The sequence below is a fragment of the Ammospiza nelsoni genome, chromosome 18 (genome assembly GCF_027579445.1).
Source record: "Ammospiza nelsoni isolate bAmmNel1 chromosome 18, bAmmNel1.pri, whole genome shotgun sequence".
NCBI classification, from domain to species: domain Eukaryota; kingdom Metazoa; phylum Chordata; class Aves; order Passeriformes; family Passerellidae; genus Ammospiza; species Ammospiza nelsoni.
This window is the reverse complement of record NC_080650.1, coordinates 4,335,677-4,356,307: the sequence shown is the minus strand read 5'-3', so window position 1 is coordinate 4,356,307 and position 20,631 is coordinate 4,335,677. Positions and strand designations below refer to the sequence as shown.

The 20,631-nt window shown below is 55.5% G+C and overlaps 1 protein-coding gene across 1 annotated transcript; it reads left to right on the top strand.

Annotated features, from left to right (window-relative positions):
- The first annotated feature begins 12,038 nt into the window (after positions 1-12,038).
- LOC132081353 (sodium-dependent serotonin transporter-like) lies at positions 12,039-20,371 on the top strand. The gene is made up of 13 exons (XM_059485007.1): positions 12,039-12,213; positions 13,986-14,120; positions 14,212-14,431; positions 14,568-14,706; positions 14,889-15,023; positions 16,139-16,242; positions 16,647-16,774; positions 16,855-16,967; positions 17,199-17,330; positions 17,418-17,517; positions 17,751-17,851; positions 19,553-19,720; positions 20,291-20,371. The coding sequence occupies exons 1-13, from the start codon at positions 12,039-12,041 to the stop codon at positions 20,369-20,371; spliced, it is 1,731 nt and encodes a 576-aa protein (XP_059340990.1).
- The last annotated feature ends 260 nt before the right edge of the window (positions 20,372-20,631 follow it).

Sequence of the window (20,631 nt, the reverse complement as noted above, 5' to 3'; positions counted from 1 at the left end):
GGAAGTGGAAAGAGCAACGAGGGCACTCACCTGGTGTGTAACAAACACAAACACCAGCACAGACAGACAGACAGACAAGGCCTTGTAACACAAAACAAGGGATATCTTGGAATCTTGGAATGGTTTGGGTGGGAAAGAACTTGAAGTTCATCCCTGCAGTGCAGGGACAGCTTCCACTAATCCAGGATGCTCCAAGCCCCATCCAAGCTGGCCAGGGAACACAATCAACACTTCCAGGGAATGGAGCCAAGAGATCCCAACCTCCTCTACCTACCAAGAAAGTTCTCCCATAAAACCATCTTAAATTTGCCCAAACAGACACAGCTGGCATCTCTAGGGCAGCTCAGGGGCAGAGATGCCCAAAACTCCTGACAGATCTGCTGTGCTGCTGCCTGCAGACCCCAAAGGAGTCTCCCAGAGCCAGATGGGATCTGCCATGGGATTTGTGACACCCCTTGGCTCCCTTGAACAGCCTCTGAATGTGCTGCTTTTATGCGTTTTAATGCTAATTCTCTCAGACTGCAGCCACAACAATCCCAACAGATGAAGCTGCCCACTCTGGATCCTCACGCCAGCCCAGAGAAATGAGATGTTTGCTCTTCTTTTATTAGAAAGGAAATTAAAACGGCAACTAATCATTTAGCTGGAGGTAAACTCGAGAGGAATATCATCAAGTATTCCACAACAGCACAAACAGCCCCCCTGGAAAGGGAAATCAAACCCTCACCTGCCCAATAACCCCCGGGAGGGATGAAGGATGAAGGATGAAGCTCAGACCTCTCTGCTGCAAAATTCCCAGGGATATTCATCATCCAAAGCCCAGCTTTGCTGTCACCCAGCCCTGCTGTCATTTACACTGCTGGAACAAGCCAAATATTATCACAGGCCCCACTGAGGTGCAGGGACCAGGAGCACACTGAGAACTGCAGGTTTGATTAGCCCAAGGCAATATTGACTCTCAGCTGTTGTACCTGGTCAGGTTTTTCCCTGCAGAACCCGTACCCTGGATCATTTGCAGCCCATTTTCCTGCCTCTTGCACAGCCTATTCAAGCATTTCTGTGGATGCACAGCACCTCCTGTGTATTTGGCCATGCTCAGAACTCTGTGAAATTGTTTACAGCAAGCCAGATGCAAACAGAGCCCCCAGAGAAATCCTTTTCCCAGTCCTGTTCCAGGGTCAAGCTTGCTCACATTGCCACAGGCTGAGGGCAGCTGTGGGGATTCTCCTGGCCGCCAGATCCAGGAATGGGCCTGGCTGCCATAACCAGCACCAAAAAATGCCTGGATGAGGAAAAAATGGGGCACAGCAGCTCCAAACTGGAGCCAAAGCAGTGGGAGAGCATCCCATCCCATCCCAAACCCAAAGGATTTACAGCTAAAAATGGAGATGGAGATGATTGAGATGAGAGGATGGAGAGGATGATGGAGAGGATGATGGAGAGGATGATGGAGAGGGTGATGGAGAGGGTGATGGAGAGGTTTCCTGCTCCCTCTGAACATCCACCTCTACACAGGCTGTCAGATCAGGTGCTGCAGTTTTTTCTGGTTTTCCTGCCTTACCACCTTCCTGATCCCTCCAGCAACAAACACCCTGATGATCCCAAAGCAGGTTCCAGGCACTGTTCAGCACCACCCTCAGCCACTTCTCCAAGAGTTTAGTGGCTGATCACTATAAAAAAATCCAAATTAATCGTGCTGGGATCAGTTAAAACCCCCACAGCTGCAGGGCACAGGCAGCATTTACACCCAAAATCCAAATTAATCATGCTGGGATCAGTTTAAACACCCTCAGATGCAGGGCACAGGCAGCATTTACACCCAAAACCCCAATTAATTGTGCTGGGATCAGTTAAAACCCCCCCAGCTGCAGGTCACAGGCAGAATTTACACCCAGATTAATTCTGGTGGCCCCTGGCACGAGGGGACAGCACGGGGACAGCTCTGGTGGCACCAGGCACTTGCCTTGAGAGCCATTTGGCAGCTCCCTGTCCCTGCTGCCTCAGCAACATCGATCACCCTGCAGCCCACTGAGACCTCTGGCTTTTCTGAAAAGTGTTATTTCATTATTTATGACCACTTGCTGAATAAAAGATGGCACCTCCCTGCAGCTGGGGGATGCTCCACGTGGCACACAGGAGGGAATTCCAGGCCAGCCCTTCCCTGTGCTCACGGCTGGGCACTGGGGTGATGCTCCTGAGGGGGATAAGGGAGGAGAAAAACTCAGAATATTCCTGCAGTTTTCTGGAAAATTAATTTAAAATGCATTAACGGAAGGATCCATAATGCAACATTGCACTGGGGGGGGGGGACACAGGGGGTGATCCCAGCCACGTGTGTTTGCTCAGAGTGTTTTGCAGCAGACTTTCATCAACTTTTTTGGCCAAAAAAAAAAAAAAATCCCTGTTTGCAACACTGATTTCAGCAGCCTGGGATCACGTTCTAGCTGGTGCTATTCCTGTTGTGCTTGTCAAAGGCACATTTCCACGCCATCTGTGGGCACTGCTCGCTGAAAATGCTCAATGCAGACATTTAAGGAAGCATCTGAGGCAAACTTTAGTCATTTCTGTGTTTCCAGCCTCAAGGCTGGGCTCTGCTCTCACCACATCCCAAATTCCCTGTTTTTCCAAGGCACTGATGGCACCCTGAGGAGTCCTTTGGGTTCGCCGGAACGTGGCAAAGGATGATGCCGAAACCAAGGGCAACTTCCAGCTCCCAAACTGCCCCGAATCCGTGCAAATCCAGGTATTTCCATGGCAACAGCCAGGATGCAGGCAGGGAATTTTGGCAGAGGGTGCCCTGGCCCTGGAAAGGTGTGAGGAAGGGGGAAAGCACCACAAAACGTGCTCTGCTCAAGGCAGGGGTTCCTGGAGCACGAGAGCTCTTGTGCACAGCCCTGCTTTCATCTCTGAGAGGAGAGGAAATGGTCCCCAGTGATCAGGGCTGCTCTTCAGAGCAGATCGATGCAGGCAATCGAGAAATGCTGCATTAAGGGCCCTCTCTGTTCTCTCCTGGCACAGAAATATCTGAAAAAGGCTGCCCCGGGTGCTTGAGAGACATCAGAGGGTCCCCTCTGCCGACAGCAGCTTTCATCACCAACCTGAAACTCATCATCCTCGTCCTTATCTTGCCTGAACACTTTTGACAGCTACACAAAGGCCTTTTCCCTTTTTATATATATATTTTTTTTAATAAACTGGCCTTGAGAACCTTGAGAACACTTAAAGCTCTCAACATTAATATTTCAAACCTCAGTAACATTAAATTAATTTACAATTTTCTACCCATCCAGAATGAAATAGCTGGCACTGATGCCTGCAATCTGATATTTTGGAATAGCAGGCACACATTAAAAAAAAAAAAAAAAAAAAAAAAAAAAAAAAAAAAAAAAAAACCAAAAAAAACCCAAGCTGCAAAAACACTGCTCTTACCAGTCATTTGTGTTATTTAGCCACAAACCAGGCAGCAGGGCTGCAAAGCAGGGAAAGCTCCTGTGAAAGGGTGGGAGGAAGAGACTGACTGCTGTTCCCATGACACATGATGAAGGAATTAGTCAACAGCTACACACTGACAACCATCCCAGCTACTGAAAAATAAACAATTTATCTGGCAGAAGACAAGCAGGCTGTGGTGGTCAACCCCAATATTTGAAACAATTCTAAGAGCAGGCAGCAAAAATATTCAATGCAGGTTCAACAGTTGCTGATGAGCAAAGACTCGGAGCTGCTTCCTGAGTGGCAAGTTAAACATAAACTAAGTTTGTTTTTTTTTCCAGAAGAAGGACCAAGATGACTGTTTGCTTTCACACACAGCACCCAGCTCTTCTCTCAGCTCACATTCCAGGGACACGTGCGCAGGTGGATTGCACAGGTAGCAGCTGCTTCCCCTGCTCTGGAAACAGAGCTCAGGGCTCTCCTCAAAACAAAACTTGTAAAAGAAGGAGGAGAGGTTACAAAGAGAATATTTCTAGTTGAAAATCCACATACCCCTCCAAACCTGGGTATTTCTGGGTTGGTAAAAAAGCCTCATTCCACCTGATAAAAGCCCTGAAAAATCAGAGAGTGTTGGTCATGCCGCTCACCCTGCATAACAGCACAGAGGGTGCCTCACAGACTCCATCCTTGCCTTGCAGCCTGCTGACAAACAGTCAATCCTGCAGCTCCCAGGCTTTGATTTATTGTGGCCATATGGGCTTGGGGGGGAGGAAGACGATGGTGACAGAGAACACAGCTCATCTCAACCTGCACATCCACTGCAGCACAGGGCTGCTCCAGAGCTGCCCTAACCATGGCAACAGCCAAATACTGAGGGCTGCTGGGTGCCCTGGCTGATTCCAGTTTATTGTTTGTGTCCCTGCTCAGATCAGAGCTTCCTCCCAGTGTTTGTGCTCTCAGTTGTGGCCCTGGGGTGACAGATGTGGCACAGCTCCTCAAGGACTGTCCCTGCTCCCAGCTGGGCTCACCTGCACTGAGGGAGGAAAACCAGGTGTGGCCTTGTGAAATGAGAATAATACAGCTTTGAGAAAGGTTAAAATTCTGGGAGTAGGGGAAAAAACCCAAATTTCTGCACCTGCCCCTTTCTACTGCTCCTTGGAGTCTGCACAAGCTCCTGACTTAACCTGAGGTCAGCCTAGAAGAGGAAGAGAAACCAAAAGTGAGCAGAGAGCAACAGGCACAGGAATGCCCCACCTGCTCCATTATTCAGGGGTGGTGCTGAATAATTAACCCCATAACCTACAGGATATCATGTTTTCCCCAGGTTTTTAACTCCCACCAGAGCACAGTGGGAATTTCCCTCCGTGGAACTCCCCAACCTGTGTGGCTGTGCACCCACAGCCCCTGCCCAAGCCCAGCACTTCCAGCAGGCAAATCCCAAGGGAATTTGGGATCCCAACCACCTGGTGCCTGCAGGGAACCCACACCAGCATCCTGAGCAATGGGATCACCAGGAAAAACCCTCTGCTCCGTGTCAGCACCAAGGGGCTGCTGCAGAGGGACCAGAGAGTGACAAACCCAGCTCACAGCACCGCGGTGGCTCCTCGCAGGGCAGGAGGGCTCTCCCCAGGCTGCACCCACATTCACCAAACCCCAATGATCTCCCCCAAAACCAGCAGCAGGGCAGGAACCAAGGCCAGCTCTGCTCCCTGAGCTGCCAGCTCCACTTTCCCCAGCCCTGGGAGGCAGCAAAGCCAGCACTGAAGGCCAGCACAGGAGATGCTCTGGGGGAACCAGGAGCAGCCCTGGCTCCCACCCTGCAGCAGCAGAGCTGTCTCTGCACTCAGGAGCCGCCACAGACAGCAATAATGAGATGGCAGCTCCATCCACAACGCTAAATAAATGTCATACCCTTTTCCCTGGCTTAATAGCCGTTGCTGGGGCAACCAGTGGTATTCCTCAGCACAGGATTAAAGGTGGGAAGTGGTCGGGATGGGCAGCGCTGTCACCGTCCCCAGACCCACCGCCCACGGCTCTGCTCCTCCCGGCCCCGAGCAGCGTCTGACACTGCCTGTAAAGCGATAGCGGGATGCTCGTAACGCCAGGAACAAAACACAAAACCTCTCCTCTCCCTCCGGCATCCCGGGGGATGACCTGCGGGGACAGAACGTGGGCAGGACATGACAACAGCGACAACAGCCCCCGGTGCCCCGGCTCCGGGACTCGATGGACCGCGGGCTCGGCTGTGACACACGGGATAAACACGGACATGAAACAACGCACAAACTAATAGAGTTAAAGGTGCCCGAGGAGGGGGAGCAGGGCGAGATGCAGAACGCCATCCCCCGCTCCGGGCACACACATTTGATCCCCCCGTTTTCCCCGCTGCCCCCCGCCCTGCCCAGGAGCTGCGGGAAGAGCTCATCCCATCCCCGCTCCCCAGGGAAGGATGCAGCGCCGGGACTCGCCCCTTTTCCCTGCGGAAAATCCCAAGTTGTGGCGCGCTCTGCCCCCGGCCAAAGGCGATTTTTCCAAGGATTTTCCAAGCGCTGCAGGGATGCTCCTCCACCCCCCGGGACCGCAACCGCGCCCGGCCGGGCTCTGGGCCCCGCTCCGGGTTGGCCTTTGGGGGGTCTGAACCCCACGGCAGCGGCAGCAGCAGCAGCCGGAGCCAGCGGAACCGGCGGAACCGGGGCTGCCCCCGGGCACTGGGGCTGCTCCGGGGGGTCCCGCACCCACCTCCTTCTTCACGGTGCGCAGCAGCCGCTGCCGGGTCTCCGCCTCTGCGGGGAGAAATGAGGAGAAGAGACCCCGTTAGTGCAGCCCTGCCCTGCCCTGCCCCGGTGCCGGTGCCCGGTCGCGCTCCCCGCCCGCCGTACCCGCCGGGGCCGCCGCCATGGCCGCGCTCGCTCCGCAGCGCCCGCAGACTGCCGGGCACCGGGCCGGGCCCGCACCGCCCCCCGCCCGCCGGGGAGGGGCCGCGCCGCCGCCAATCCGCGACCGGCACCGGCACCCCGGGACCGCGGTACCCCGGTGTCCTGGTACTGATGGCTCCGGTGCCCCGGTACTCATGGCACCGGCACACCGGCACCGCGGCTCCGGTACCCCGGTACTCCCGGCACCCCGGTACTGATGGGTCCGGTACCCCGGGACCCGCGGCTCCGGTACCCCGGTACTCCCGGCACCCTGGTACTGATGGGTCCGGTACTCCGGTACCCGCGGCTCCAGTACCCCGGCAACGGCACCCCGGGACCCGCGGCTCCGGTACCCCGATACTGATGGGTCCGGTATCCCGGTACTCCCGGCACCCGCGGCTCCGGTACCCCGGTACTGATGGGTCCGGTATCACGGAACCCGCGGCTCCGGTACCTCGGTACTCCTGGCACCCCGGTACTGATGGGTCCGGTACTCCGGTACCCGCGGCTCCGGTACCCCGGCACAGGCATCCCTGTACTCATGGCACCAATACCCCGGCAGCCGCAGCTCCGGTATCCCGGTACCCTGGTACTGATGGGTCCGGTATCCCGGTACTCCCGGCACTCCGGGACCGGTACCCCGGTACTCCCGGCACCCGCGGCTCCGGTACTCCGGCACCGCAGTACTCCCGGTATCCGCAGCCCCTGCAGCCCCGGCTCGTCCCGTACCCCCGGCACCGACACCCCCGGCCCGAGGGGCGACCGGGTCCGGGCCGGTGCTCTCGCCCGGGTCTCCACCGGGACCAGTCCCACGGTGCAGTCACAGCTGTCCACAGCTCCCGGTGTCGCTTCCAGCCCCCCATCAGCTGATCCCCAGGTCCCAGCCAGGTCCCTGCACCCCCGGTTATCTCCCCGTTATCCCAGCCAGGTCCCCGCACCCCCGGTTATCTCCCCGTTATCCCATCCAGGTCCCCGCACCCCCGGTTATCTCCCCGTTATCCCAGCCCCGAGTGCCCGGGGACGGTGGTGGCGCGGCTGGGTGACACCGCACGGGAGAGCCCTGGGCGTGTCCCCACTCGTGGGGACGGCCGGGGCAGTGTGTGGCCTCGGACAGGGGTCAGGGCTCTGGGGTCCCTCACAGGGGCGGAACAACCGCGTCCTTTTAGGAGCAAACCTTCCAGCCCCGCTCCGCTGAGCTCCAGCACGGCGGGGAGGTGACCACGACCAGAGACCCCCAATGCCTCATCTCAAAATCACACCGGCACAGCCCCCCCGAGAGCGCCCTGCCTGCAGCTCCATCACCATCTCTCCTGTTTTCCTCTTCCCTGGTTTACTGTTCCAGGACATTTCCATAGAAACAGCATCCTGCTCCTCCGCAGTCCGGTTTCCAATAACTACAAACGGCGGCAGTGCCAGGGCAGCGGCCACGGCACGGCCCCGTCTGCTCCCGCTGCACCGGGGCTCCATCCCGGCAGGGACACCCCCGACAGCCCCAGAGCTGGGCTGCATCCTCTGCCTCAGAGCTTTGCATCCTCGGTGGCTCTGGTGACAGCAGGGACATCATCCCGATGGTTCCCTGTAGGAGCGTCAGGCAGAGGCACGGTCAGGACGGACGGAGATGAGAGATCTCTGCAGCCAGGTCTGGAATTTGGGGTTTATTGCAAAGGGCCTGGGTGCAGGGCCCTGCCAGGAGCCGCCAGCCACAGCTCAGAGCAGGCCCGAGAGAAGAGAGGGGGAGAGAGGATGAGAGGGTGAGAGAGTAAAAAGGGTAAGAGCATAAAAGGGTAAGAGGGCAAAAGTGTAAGAGAGTGAAGTTCCCGTTACAATACAATAAATCTTCTTCTGTGTTGAATATTCTGATTCGCACTAACCAATCTAGCCCAAGATACAAATCCTATAGCATTTCCATACAGCCTATAAGAATCATTACATCTCCATACTGTGTTACATTTTAAACCCTAAAAACTCCTCTTTGGGCCCCTTCTGCCAAGCTGGCAGGGTCTGCTCTGACCCTTGGATCTGCCTGCAAGCAGAGGGTGTTGTTCCATCAAAAGGGCATCACCTTTAGCCAGCCACACCACTGTTTTCCAGTTGTTCAGTAACTGAGGTATCTCAAAGCTTGCTTTCATTTCAATCTCGCTTATAGTTTCTATATTCTCAAAATCTTTTGCCAAACAATCATATTTATAAGGCTTTCCTGTTTCACCCTCCCCAACAGTTCCCTGCACTGCCCAGGCTGGCAGGAGAACAGGAGGGAGCTCCAGCCTCGGGATTAATCCAAATTCTGTTCCTTCTGTGCCTTCCAGGGGCCAGGAGGAAGCCTGGGCTGTACCTGTATTTCTGTATTTCCATGTCCTCTGTTTGCTTTATGCTGTTTATTTGCTTGTTAAACACCCATTTAGCACAAATGTAACTTGGGGGAATGGGATTGCCGGACCAGATGGGTCCCAGAACCTTTGGGAGAAAATCTGAAAAAAGCACAGGGACAAACTCCCCCCCAAGCCTTGCTGGTTCCTTTTCCTTGGAAAATTCTGCCTCTCCCCGGATTAAGGCCAGGTGGGAGATGATTTGCCCCTGTTTTCTGGAGCTTGGAGAGCTTAAATGAGAGCACGTTGATCTATACTTAATGTGATTAAGTTACATCTCCGAGTATCATGCTAATTAAATTAAACTTCCCACTGCTGCCTCCGAGGCTTAAGCAGGATCGTTGTTTTAAGACCACAATTCACTCCCCTGCATGGCTGAGCAGGTGGGATAAAAGCATTCTGCTAATCAAGTCATCCCGGTGTTTAGAAACAACTTCCAAAGCAAGGGATATTCAAATTTAAATCTGATTGGAGCTGGATTTAAACTCTGCATTTTGAGTCTGGAGTGATTTGTGCTTTGAATAAAGAAAATATCAGGGAAAAAGCAGAAGTAAGAGGGTGAGGCAGTGCACGGACTATCTGACTGTGATGTCTCAGGTGTAGAAACAGGATATAGAGAAGGAATTGCTCCCTGTGAGTTGGGGAGGCTCTGGCACAGGATGCCCAGAGAAGCTGTGGCTGCTCCATCCCTGGCAGTGCCCAAGGCCAGGTTGGACAATTTTGAAGCAGCTGGGACAGTGCAAGGTGTCCCTGCCATGGCAGGGGTGTCCCTGGCTGATCTTTAAGGTCCCTTCCAACCCAAACCATTCCATGACCTCCCCGAGACCCCTCTCCCCTGCCCGCCTCCCGTGTCCAGCAGCTCTTTCCACCTTGCATCTTCCAAAAGCAGCGGAGATGTCAAAGCTCTCGGGTGATGGATCTGACAGCGCTGCCCCGCCGGGGGAGCACCGGCAGCGTTCACGGCTCATTCCCCAGCCGGCCCGGGGGCTCTGCCAGCCGTGCAGGCACCGAACCGACGGCTCGGCTCAGCCCCGGGCTGGAGAGGAGCATCCACCGTGCTGGGGCCGTGCCTGAGCACGGAGAGATCCCGGAGAGCAGCAGCGTGAGCATCCCTGCGCTGCACACCCGGCATGGCTCCGGCTGCGGGAATAGCTCCGGCCGCAGACATTCCTGCAGGCGCAGCTCTGCCCCCCGAACGGGATTTAATAGCTTGGTGTGAGGGACACGAGAGACTTTTTATGAGAAAAAGCTTCAGAGTTTGAAGAGCCGCTGCTTCGCACTGGGAAAGGGGTCCCTGTGCAGTGTTTGAAGGATGCTGGGGCTGCCCCTGCTTCCCACAGAGCCCTGAGAGCCCTGGCAGTGCCTGAGCCCATCTGCGGAGCCCTCCTGAGCAAGGGCAGGACGTGGGCACGGAGGGGTCTCCCGCTTGTCCCACCGAGCCATTCCATGTAAACCGCCTGGAGAAAAGAAGGGCCAGCAGCAGAGAAAGAGCTAATTGTGGTGGTGTTTACAGGGGTCTCAGGATGAGGGAAGAGATGAGAACCTGACTCTATGTTTTAGAAGGCTGATTTATTATTTTATTATATATATTATATTAAAATGATATATTAAATCGATACTAAAAGAATAGAAGAAAGGATTTCATCAGAAGGCTAGCAAAGAATAGAAAAAGAATAATAACAAAAGCTCCTGACTTTCAGAAAGTCTAAGCCAGCTCACTGTGATTGGCCATTAATTAGAAACAACCACACGATACCAATCACAGATCTACTTGTTGCATTCTACAGCAGTAAATAATTATTGTTTACATTTTGTTATTGAAGCTTCTCAGCTTTAAGAGAAAAAAATCTTAAAGAAAAGATTTTTCATAAAAGATGTCTGTAACAAAACAATTCCACAATCGTGCGGTTCCATCCTACGACAGCCAAAGCAGCCAGGGCCAGACACAAACAAAACAAAACAAAAAAATAAAAACCACAAATGTGCTTTTAACTGGAGGTTTCTGACGGGTCCCCGTGCGTGTGCCTGGGGGATTAACAGTGTCCAGAGGCTTCCCTGTGCCGGGCAGCTGCGTCACGATGTCACCGTCGTCACAGCAACCCGCTCACCACGGCCCTGGAGCCGCAGCTCCGGCTCCGTCTCTCCCGGAGCTGCTTTTAATTAAAGCTGGGAAAGGCTGGGAAAGGCCCCCAGAGCCCCGGGAGAACCCAGTGACCCCAGGTCTGTGCAAGCCCTGCAATGAATTTTGCTGTGGAACTGTCACAGGGCAGAGTGGTGGCTTTGGGGACGCTGCCATCCCATCCTGTGAAAGTTATTTCACATCCGTGTGGCTTTTCCCCCAGCAATTCACACCCCAGAGAGACCTGTCGAGCCCAGATGGATGAGATGACCTTTAAAGGTCCCTCCCATCCCAAACCACCCCACGATTCCTGAATTTCCCCTGCCAGCATCCATGTCACCTCCTTAGCAAAACACACCGTGGAGACAGAAATAAAGATCTGTCAGGAGGAAACACAGTCCCGTTTTACCACCTCAGCCCCAAAAACTGAGCTGGAATCCCCTCCCCTGGGTGGCACCCACGGGGTGATGCTTATTCACACAAGGTGAGGTGATGCTGGTCCCTGCAGGGTCAGGCTGGTCCCTGTGGGATTTTCCAGTTCCTGCAGGGTCAGGCTGGTCCCTGTAGGATAATACCAATATCCCTGTAGGATAATGCTGATCCCTGCAGGGTCCCCATGAAGTAATGCCGGTCCCTGCAGGGTCAGACTGGTCCCTATGGGATGATGCTGGTCCCTGCAGGGTCGGGCTGGTCCCTGTAGGATAATACCAATCCCTGCAGGGTCAGACTGGTTCCTGTGGGATTTTCCAGTCCCTGCAGGGTCAGGCTGGTCCCTGTGGGATGATGCTGGTCCCTGCAGGGTCCCCATGAGGTAATGCCGGTCCCTGCAGGGTCAGGCCGGTCCCTATGGGATGATGCTGGTCCCTGCAGGGTCAGGCTGGTCCCTATGGGATGATGCCGGTCCCTGCAGGGTCAGGCTGGTCCCTATGGGATGATGCCGGTCCCTGCAGGGTCAGGCCGGTCCCTGTGGGATTTTCCAGTCCCTGCAGGGTCAGGCTGGTCCCCAGGCTCGGGGGCTGCCCTCCCCGGCTCCCTTTGATCAGAGCACAGCTCTGTTCCCTGCTCTCCGTGCCGTGGGTTTCCCGCGGGAGGTGGGGAAGCGCAGTCAGCCTGACCCTCCCCTCCTCGGAGCTGTCATCAGCCGCACGCAGAAATCCTCCCCAAGTTACCCAGCCTGAATCCTGCAGGATTTGCCGGGGTGGCAGGATGGCAGAGCAGCCCTGCCTGCGTCCCCCTGCCAGCCCTGCAGCCCCGAACCCCCAGGCCCACCCCAGGGACAAGTGGAGCAAAAAGATGGATTTCCTCCTCTCCGTCGTGGGATTCGCCGTCGATCTGGGCAACGTCTGGCGGTTCCCTTACATCTGCTACCAGAACGGAGGGGGTAAGGACACCACTGGGCTTATTCAAGTCTCCTTTTTGGAGAAAAGATGCCTTTTTCCTCGTTTTCCATCTTTCCCACCCTGAAAGATTCACTGTTTCTTCTCCTTCTTTGTTTGCAGCTGCTCCACTTCAGACAGGGCGGTTTAAAGACCGACCCAAGTTCTCCCGACATCTGTCTCTTTTCTGTTCGTGTCTTTCCTCATTCAAAATCCTCCTCCACCCCCTCCATCCTCCTTCCCTGGGGTCCTTTCCTCATCTCCTGGTCTTTCCCTCTTTTCCTGGTCTTTCCCTCCACCCCTGGTCTTCCCCTCCTTCCCCGGTGGGGTTAGAGGTGCGTTAGCAGCTCTGGGATCACAAAGGGAAAATCAGCATGGTCCAAACTGCAAAAAGGGATAAAGATCCATAAATTTGGGCTGGGAGGTTCACACACTTGATGATTTTGGGACTCTGGGAAGCTGCTCCTGGTTTAAAATCGTCCTCATGGATATCCCACCCTCCTGCTGTGGATCCTGGCTGGCAGCGCTGGACATCACTATCAGCCCCAGCTCTGAGGGATCAATGGGAAGCAAAGACACAGAAAAACACCACAAAGGGAAAAAAAAAACTCCAGTAAATGGCAACTAAATAAATTGCTGGGAATGGAGCAGGATAGAAACCCCCCTCACATGGAAATGAAAAAGGAGGGATGAGAATTTTGTGCTGTTTGGGGAAGCGCAGCAGATTTAATTGCCAAAGTTGGCTTTCGGGGGGAGCATCCTCCACTGCTTGGGAAAATTAGAAAGAGGTAATTAGTTCCATACTCAAGGCAAAACCGTGGATCCCAGGTGCCCACGTTGAAACAGAGTTATTTGTGAGCTGCTCCTGTGGGACTGGGAGCAGAGCTGAGCCCCCGTGCGTGCCTGTGGCTTGGGTGGGAGGTTTCCACCTGCCCCACACACATGGGAGGGTGAGGAGTTCAGGGAGCAGCTCTGGGGGAGCACAGCCCCATGGAGGGGGAACACTGGGATGGGCAGCACTGGGCTCACCCACAATTCAGGCTCTGCCTGGAGGGAAAACACTGAAAACACTTGGTCCTGTTGGGCCAGCCCTGCCAGGGGGGTAGCAGGAGGGTGCTGGGGATATTTGGGATACTGGAGGTGACTGGGAGGTGACTGGGGATACTGGGAGTGCTGGGGATACCAGAGATGCTGGAGGTGCTGGGGATTTTGGGGATACTGGGAGTGCTGGTGGTACCAGAGATGCTGGAGGTGCTCAGAGTTTTGGGGAAACTGGGAATGTTGGGGTGCAGAACACTCACATCTGTCACAGGGAGGAGCCGTGGGGGCTCCTAAATTAACTAATCCCAGCAGAACTCGGAGAGCAGTTCCACTCCCAAAGTCTCCATGGGGTACAAGTGTAGCCCCGGTAAAAATGAGGATGTAATGAATAATGCAGGTTACAGCACTAATTATGTGTCTTGGGGTGGCTGTGCATATTCAGTCAGATTTTCCTCCAAAACTCTGCCAGACCTGAGGGGTGCTGGGTGTCCCCTCCCCTGTGCCCCAATGGTTTGTGTGGTTCTTTGTTCCATGCTGGCCAAATGGTGCCTCCCCAGCAAGGGCTGGGAGCCCAGGAAGCTGGAGCTCCAAGCAGGTCTCACATCTCTGAGCTCCTCAGATAACCTCCAAATTTTCTCACAAACGCATCCAGACCTGCTGGGGCAGTGCCAGGAGGGAGGGAGGTGACAATGCCGTGGTCCCCTGGTGCTCACCCTGCTCTGCTCCCCCCTTGCAGGAGCCTTCCTCATCCCCTACACGCTGATGGCCGTTTTTGGGGGGGTGCCCCTCTTCTACATGGAGCTGGCCCTGGGGCAGTTCCACAGGACAGGTGCCATCCCCATCTGGAAGCGCATCTGCCCCATCTTTAAAGGTGAGACACCCCCCAGCTGGGGTGACACCCTGAGCCCCAGCAGGTCCCCAAAGTTGTGTCCCAAAGCTGATCCCGATCCTGCTTCTCCCAGGCATCGGCTTTGCCATCTGCATCATCGGCCTCTACGTCTCCTTCTACTACAACACCATCATTGCCTGGGCTCTCTACTACTTCTACTCGTCCTTCTCGGGCACCCTGCCCTGGGCAAGCTGTGACAACCCCTGGAACACCCCTGCCTGCACCAACTACTTTGGGAAGAGCAACGTGACCTGGACCAACTTCTCCAGGTCCCCCGCCGAGGAGTTTTACACGTGAGTGCAAGGATGGGGGTGATGTGAGCTGGGCACATCCCTGAGGGGTTTCTGAGGTGGGAATGCTCCTGAGGAGCTCAGGGACTGCCTGCCTGGGGCTGAGCCTGCTCCCAGCCCCGGGGATCCCATCCTGCAGGAGGAAGGTGCTGGAGATCCAGAAATCCGGGGGTCTGTATGACATCGGGGGGATCCGCTGGCAGCTGCTCCTCTGCCTCTTCCTCATCTTCGCCATCGTCTACTTCAGCCTCTGGAAAGGGGTGAAAACCTCTGGGAAGGTGAGAGAGCTCCAGCACTGCCCTGCCAGGGCAGGAGGGACTCCTCACCTGGTAGGATTTTGCCACCCCCAAGAGGGGATGTCACCTCCTCCTCACCCCTGTCCCTGAGGCCACCCTGAGCGAGCCCAGTGCAGGGTTTGGGTGTTGGGTGGTGACACAGGGTGTCACTGCCTCCCCTCCAGGTGGTGTGGGTGACAGCCACGCTGCCCTACGTGGTCCTGTTGATCCTGCTCATCCGAGGGGCCACCCTGCCTGGGGCCTGGAGAGGAGTTGTGTTCTACCTGCGCCCAGACTGGGGCAAGCTGCTGAGCACCGAGGTGAGTGAGGGTGGGAGCACCCAGAGCCCTCCAGAGCCCCCCTGTCGCAGACATCCTTCAATCCTTCATGAAAAATCCTTTCCTTAAGATTTTTCCTCCTGAGAAGCTGAGAGGCTTCAGGAACAAAATGTAAACAATGGTTATCTGCTGCTGTGGAATGCAACAGGTGCATCTGTGATTGGCCCATGTTGGTTGTTTCTAATTAATGGCCAATCACAGTGAGCCTTTGTTATCATTCCTTCTTATTCTACTCTTTGCTAGCCTTCTGAGGAAATCCTTCCTTCTATTCTTTTAGTATAGTTTTAATATAATATATATCATAAAATAATAAATCAAGCCTTCTGAAACATGGAGTCAGATCCTCGTCTCTCCCCTCATTTTAAAACCCCTGTGAACACCATCATACACACCCACCCACCCATCTGAGCATGGCAGCACCCAGAACCCCTCCCCAGGACACCCACCCAGCCCTGGCCACGGGTCTGGCCCCACCTCAGGGCAATGGGGCCCTTGTTCCCACAGAAACGGCGCCCTGGGCAGGCTCTTGGAAATGTAAATCCATAATTGAATCACCCATCTCATTCTGGCCGGTTTTGTTTGTGCTCTGCTCCCCCCTGGGCTGACAATGAGCTTCCTGTGGGTAATTACCAGGCAGCACTTGAGAATTCTCATTAAAGGTAATGAGGGCTGCCAGCGCTGAATGTGCCAGGCAGGAGTGGGCACGGCAGGCTCGGGGCTCCCCTCCATCCATCCATCCATCCATCCATCCATCCATCCATCCATCCATCCATCCATCCATCCATCCACCCATCCATCCATCCATCCATCCATCCATCCATCCATCCATCCATCCATCCACCCATCCCTGCTCCAAGGGTGACACTGCTGGGTGTCCAGGGTGGGAATGAGCTCATTCCATGCCACAGCAGCTCCTCAGGGCCCAGGACATCTCCTGGGGGCACGGGGCAGCAGGAGAGGAGCTCTGCGCCCTCCTCTCTGGACATTCCCAGCACAGCCCCATCCCTGTGCCACTGGTTTTGTGGGGCACCTCCCAGCCCCATCCCATCCCCAAGGACCTCCTGCCCTGCCCATCCTCCTGCTGTTTCTCTCTCCAGGTCTGGGTGGACGCTGCTGCGCAGATTTTCTTCTCCTTGGGCCCTGGATTTGGAGTCCTCCTTGCTCTGGCCAGTTACAACCATTTCCACAACAACTGCTACCGGTGAGGGTCCATCCCAGGGGGCACAGATGCAATGGAGGCAAATTGTGGCAGCTCCTGGTCCCTTGTGCCATATCCCAACAGATCCTGGTCCCCTCTGCCACATCCCAACAGATCCTGGTGCCCACTACCACATCCCAATAGATCCTGGTCCCTTGTGCCACATCCCAACAGCTCCTGATCCCTTCTACCACATCCCTATAGATCCTGGTCCCCCCAACAGCTCCTGGTCCCCACTGCCACATCCCTGGTCCCCGTGGCTGCAGCCTGGGCATCTTTCCTCATTTCACTGAAGGTTTTGGTATGATGGGCCATGAGAGGGAACTGGAGTGGGGCAAGGCCAGGGCAGCTGGAGCAGGGTGAGGGCTGACCTGGAGTGGGGTCTCTGCCTCTTTTCTGCCCCCCAGGGATGCCCTGGTCACCAGTGCTGTGAACTGCCTCACCAGCTTCCTCTCGGGCTTCGTCATCTTCACCGTGCTGGGCTACATGGCCGAGATGCGGGACGTGGAGGTGGAGGATGTGGCCAGAGATAAAGGTTCTCCTCCCTCCTTCAGCCTCTTGCCACGCCCAGGGCTGTGCCAGGGAGCAGCCAACCAAGCCAGTGTCCCCTCCCAGGGCCCAGCCTCCTCTTCATCACCTACCCTGAAGCTATTGCCAACATGGTGGGATCCACCTTCTTCGCCATCATCTTCTTCCTGATGATGATCACCCTGGGGCTGGACAGCACGGTAGGAGGGGACAGCCCAGCTGTGTCCCCAGCAGGGACCAGGGTGGCCATGTCCCATGGGGTGACAAGGGGAGTTTATGGCCATGGGATGGGATGGGATGGGATGGGATGGGATGGGATGGGATGGGATGGGATGGGATGGGACATCCCTGCTCTGCCATGTGGATGTTTTTGGAGAGCAGGGCTGTCCCCACACCTCATTTCCCCACCCCTCACCAGCATTCCTTTGCAGTTTGGAGGCTTGGAGGCCGTGATCACGGCCGTGATGGACGAGTACCCCCAGGTCCTGGCAGGGCGACGGGAGCTCTTCGTCCTCGGGCTCATCACCGTCTGCTTCCTGGGCTCCCTCAGCACCCTCACCTACGTGAGTCCCCCTGCCACCACCCTGCCCTGGCCCCCCACATCCCCTCCTTCATCCCATGGGCTCTGCAGCCTCCCCCTGCTGCTCCAGGGGGGAGCTTACGTGGTGAAGCTGCTGGAGGAGTTTGGTGCTGGCTGCTCCATCCTGGCAGTGGTGCTGCTGGAAACCATCGCTGTCTCCTGGTTTTATGGTAAGAAACTGCATTCCTCTGTCGTGGAAAACACTCTGTGGCCACCTGCAGGGGTGTGTGACCCTGCACAGGTGAGTAAATCCCGGGCACTGGGTCCTGGCTGGGGGTCCTGGCCAGGCTGGGATGGGAGCAGAGGGATGGGATGGGATGGGAGCAGTTGTGTCCATGTGGATACCCCTGACCCCACAGCCCCAGCAGGATCCCGGGGCTCTGAGGGCTCTCTCCTCTGGCAGGGATCCAGAGGTTCTCCCACGACGTCAAAGCCATGCTGGGCTTCACCCCAGGGCTCTTCTGGAAGCTGTGCTGGGTCGCCATCAGCCCAGCCTTGCTGGCGGTGAGTACCCACGGCCAAATTGTGGACAAGGTCATTCCTGTCCCTCTGGACACCCTGCAGCCTCTCCCCTCTGCTGCCCAGGTCCCTGTGCCATGGATAACTCCCCTCTCACCCACACAAGCTGCCAGGAGAGCAGACAGGGCTGTGGGACCTCACACCAGCCCTCCCCATGCTGCTGCTCCAGCCACAGTGCCCACAACCCCAGGATCTCACCAGGAAAGAGAGCTGGATGTTCACTTCCCAGCCTTTTCCACAGCTCCAGGTGCTCACACAGGTGCCAGCTCAGCTTTGCCTGATCCTCCCAGCCCTCAGCATCCCTGGCAGGGCTGGCCACGGGTCCATGTCCCCCTTGCTGGGCTGGATCCATCCCTTTGAAACGCCAGCTCCCAGGGCACTTCAAAGGCTGCCGTCGGCACAGGGGTCTGATCTCACTGGATCTGCAGGAGAAGAGGCCTTGTGAGGATTAATTATGGCTCTAAGCACTCTGCCCTGGTTATTAAGAGAGGAGTGTTATCATCAAAGCACACCCAGCACAGGGTTTTGTTTCAGCACGGGGCTGAGCAGCCCTCGCAGGGATTGTCAGACAGAGCTCCCAACCCTCACCCAGCCAGGGAGGCAGCCTGGGAGGTGTCCCTGTGATGTCCATGCTGGATGGGATTAGGGGTGACAGGGGGAGCAGCAGGATGTGGAGGGTGCTGAGAGAATCATGGAAATTCAGAATGGTTTGGGTTGGAAGGGACCTTAAAGATCATCGGGTTCCATCCCTGTACCCCGATAATGTGGTGGTGTTCACAGGGGTCTGAGGATGAGGGAAGAGATGAGGATCTGACTCCATGGTTCAGAAGGCTTGATTTATTATTTTATGATATATATTGTATTAAAATGATATATTAAAACTACACTAAAAGAATAGAAGAAAGGATTTCCTCAGAAGGCTGGCTAAGAATAGAAAAAGAATTAATGATAACAAAGGCTTGTGTCTCGGACAGAGAGTCTGAGCCAGCTGACTGATTGGCCATTAATTACAAACAACCAACATGGGTCAATCACAGATGCACCTGTTGCATTCCACAGCAGCAGATAATCAATGTTTACATTTTGTTCCTGAGGCCACTCAGATTCTCAGGAGGAAAAATCCTAAGGAAAGGATTTTTCATAAAAGATGTCTGTGACACTGATAACATGTGGGGTGAGCTGCCATCAGTGCCAGGGCTGGGGAGATCAGGGAATTATTTAAGTTGGAAAAGCCCTCTAAAATCAAAGAGCTCAAGCTTTTACCCAGCACTGCCAAGGCCACCACCAACCCACGTCCCCAAGGCCCACATCCACACATCTGCTAAAGCCCTCCAGGGATGGGGACTCCACCACTGCCCTGGGCTGGACAGCCCTTTTGGTGAGGAAATTTCCCCTGATGTCCAACATAACCTGGCACAACCTGAGGCCACTTCCTCTGGTTCTGCCCCTTGTTCCCTGGAAGCAGAACCCAACCGCCATCTGGCTGCACCTTCCTATCAGGGAGTTCTGGGGAGACAGAAAATCCTTCCTGAGCCTCCTTTTCCCCAGGCTGAGCCCCTTTCCAGCTCCCTCAGCTGCTCCAGCCCCTTCCCCAGCTCTGTTCCATTCCCTGGACATGTCTGTCTTGGTGTGAGGAGCCCAAACTGCTCACAGGACTGGAGGCCCCTGTGGCTCTGCTCGTTTCAGTTCATTGTCATCAGCTCCCTCCTGGAGCAGCCTCCCCTGACCCTCTTTGAGTACCAGTACCCCGAGTGGAGCATCTCCGTGGGATTCCTCATCGGGGCATCCTCCTTCATCTGCATCCCCCTGTACATGGTGTACAAGCTCGTCTGGACCCCGGGGTCCCTCAAGCAGGTCAGGAGTGACAATCCCAGGGCTCCTGGGTGGGCTGGGGTGGGCAGGGACCCCCCTTGGGGAGCCGGGCTGGTTGATGCATCCTTGTGATGGTGTTCACAGGGGTCTGAGGATGAGGGAAGAGACGAGGATCTGACTCCATGTTTCAGAAGGCTTGATTTATTATTTCATTATATATATTACATTAAAATTATACTAAAAGAATAGAAGAAAGGATTTCATCAGAAGGCTGGCAGAATAGAATAGGAAAGAATGATAACAAAGATTTGTGGCTTGGACTCTCTGTCCAAGCCAGCTGACTGTGATTGGCCACTAATTAGAAACAACCAACATGAGACCAATCAAAGATCCACTTGTTGCATTCCCCAGCAGCAGATAATCATTGTTTACATTTTGTTCCTGAAGCCTCTCAGCTTCTCAGGAGGAAAAATCCTAAAGAAAGGATTTTCCATAAAAGATATCTGCTACACATCCTTAGCATCTTTGTTGAGCGACAATTCAATCCCGCCGGGATTCAATGCCCTAGGGAGGGCTCAGAGGAGGGAAACGCGCTGTTTTATCTTCCATCAGCGCCTCGCCGTCTGCATTCGGCCCGAGAAGCTCCTGCGAGCCCCCCAGGCAGAGGGGGTGGGCATGAACCCCGTCCTGTAGCGCGGGGGACACGGGGACACCTCGGGCTCCCTCCTTGGCACCCAAAAAGGGGCAGCTCCTCACCACGGACCGGACCCGGCATCTCCACGAGCATCCGCGGCGGGGCAGAGCCCGTTCTCGCTGCTGGCACGGAGGAAACCACGGCAGGGAGAACGGGAGCAGCGCTGCGGCCCCCGGGGGACAAACACCCGGGGATGGGGGAGAACCTCAGCTCACGGAGCGGATGGAGGAATTGCCTCGCTCCGAGGTTCCCCCTGCGT

What these genes read in the sequence shown, in the direction of transcription:
- LOC132081353 (XM_059485007.1), top strand. Translation starts at nt 12,039, where the DNA reads ATGGCAGAGCAGCCCTGCCTGCGTCCCCCTGCCAGCCCTGCAGCCCCG. An exon ending in CCCGCCGAGGAGTTTTACAC is followed by an intron (nt 14,432 to 14,567) that starts GTGAGTGCAAGG and finishes CCCATCCTGCAG; the next exon opens with GAGGAAGGTGCTGGAGATCC. An exon ending in TCAGCCCAGCCTTGCTGGCG is followed by an intron (nt 17,852 to 19,552) that starts GTGAGTACCCAC and finishes TGCTCGTTTCAG; the next exon opens with TTCATTGTCATCAGCTCCCT.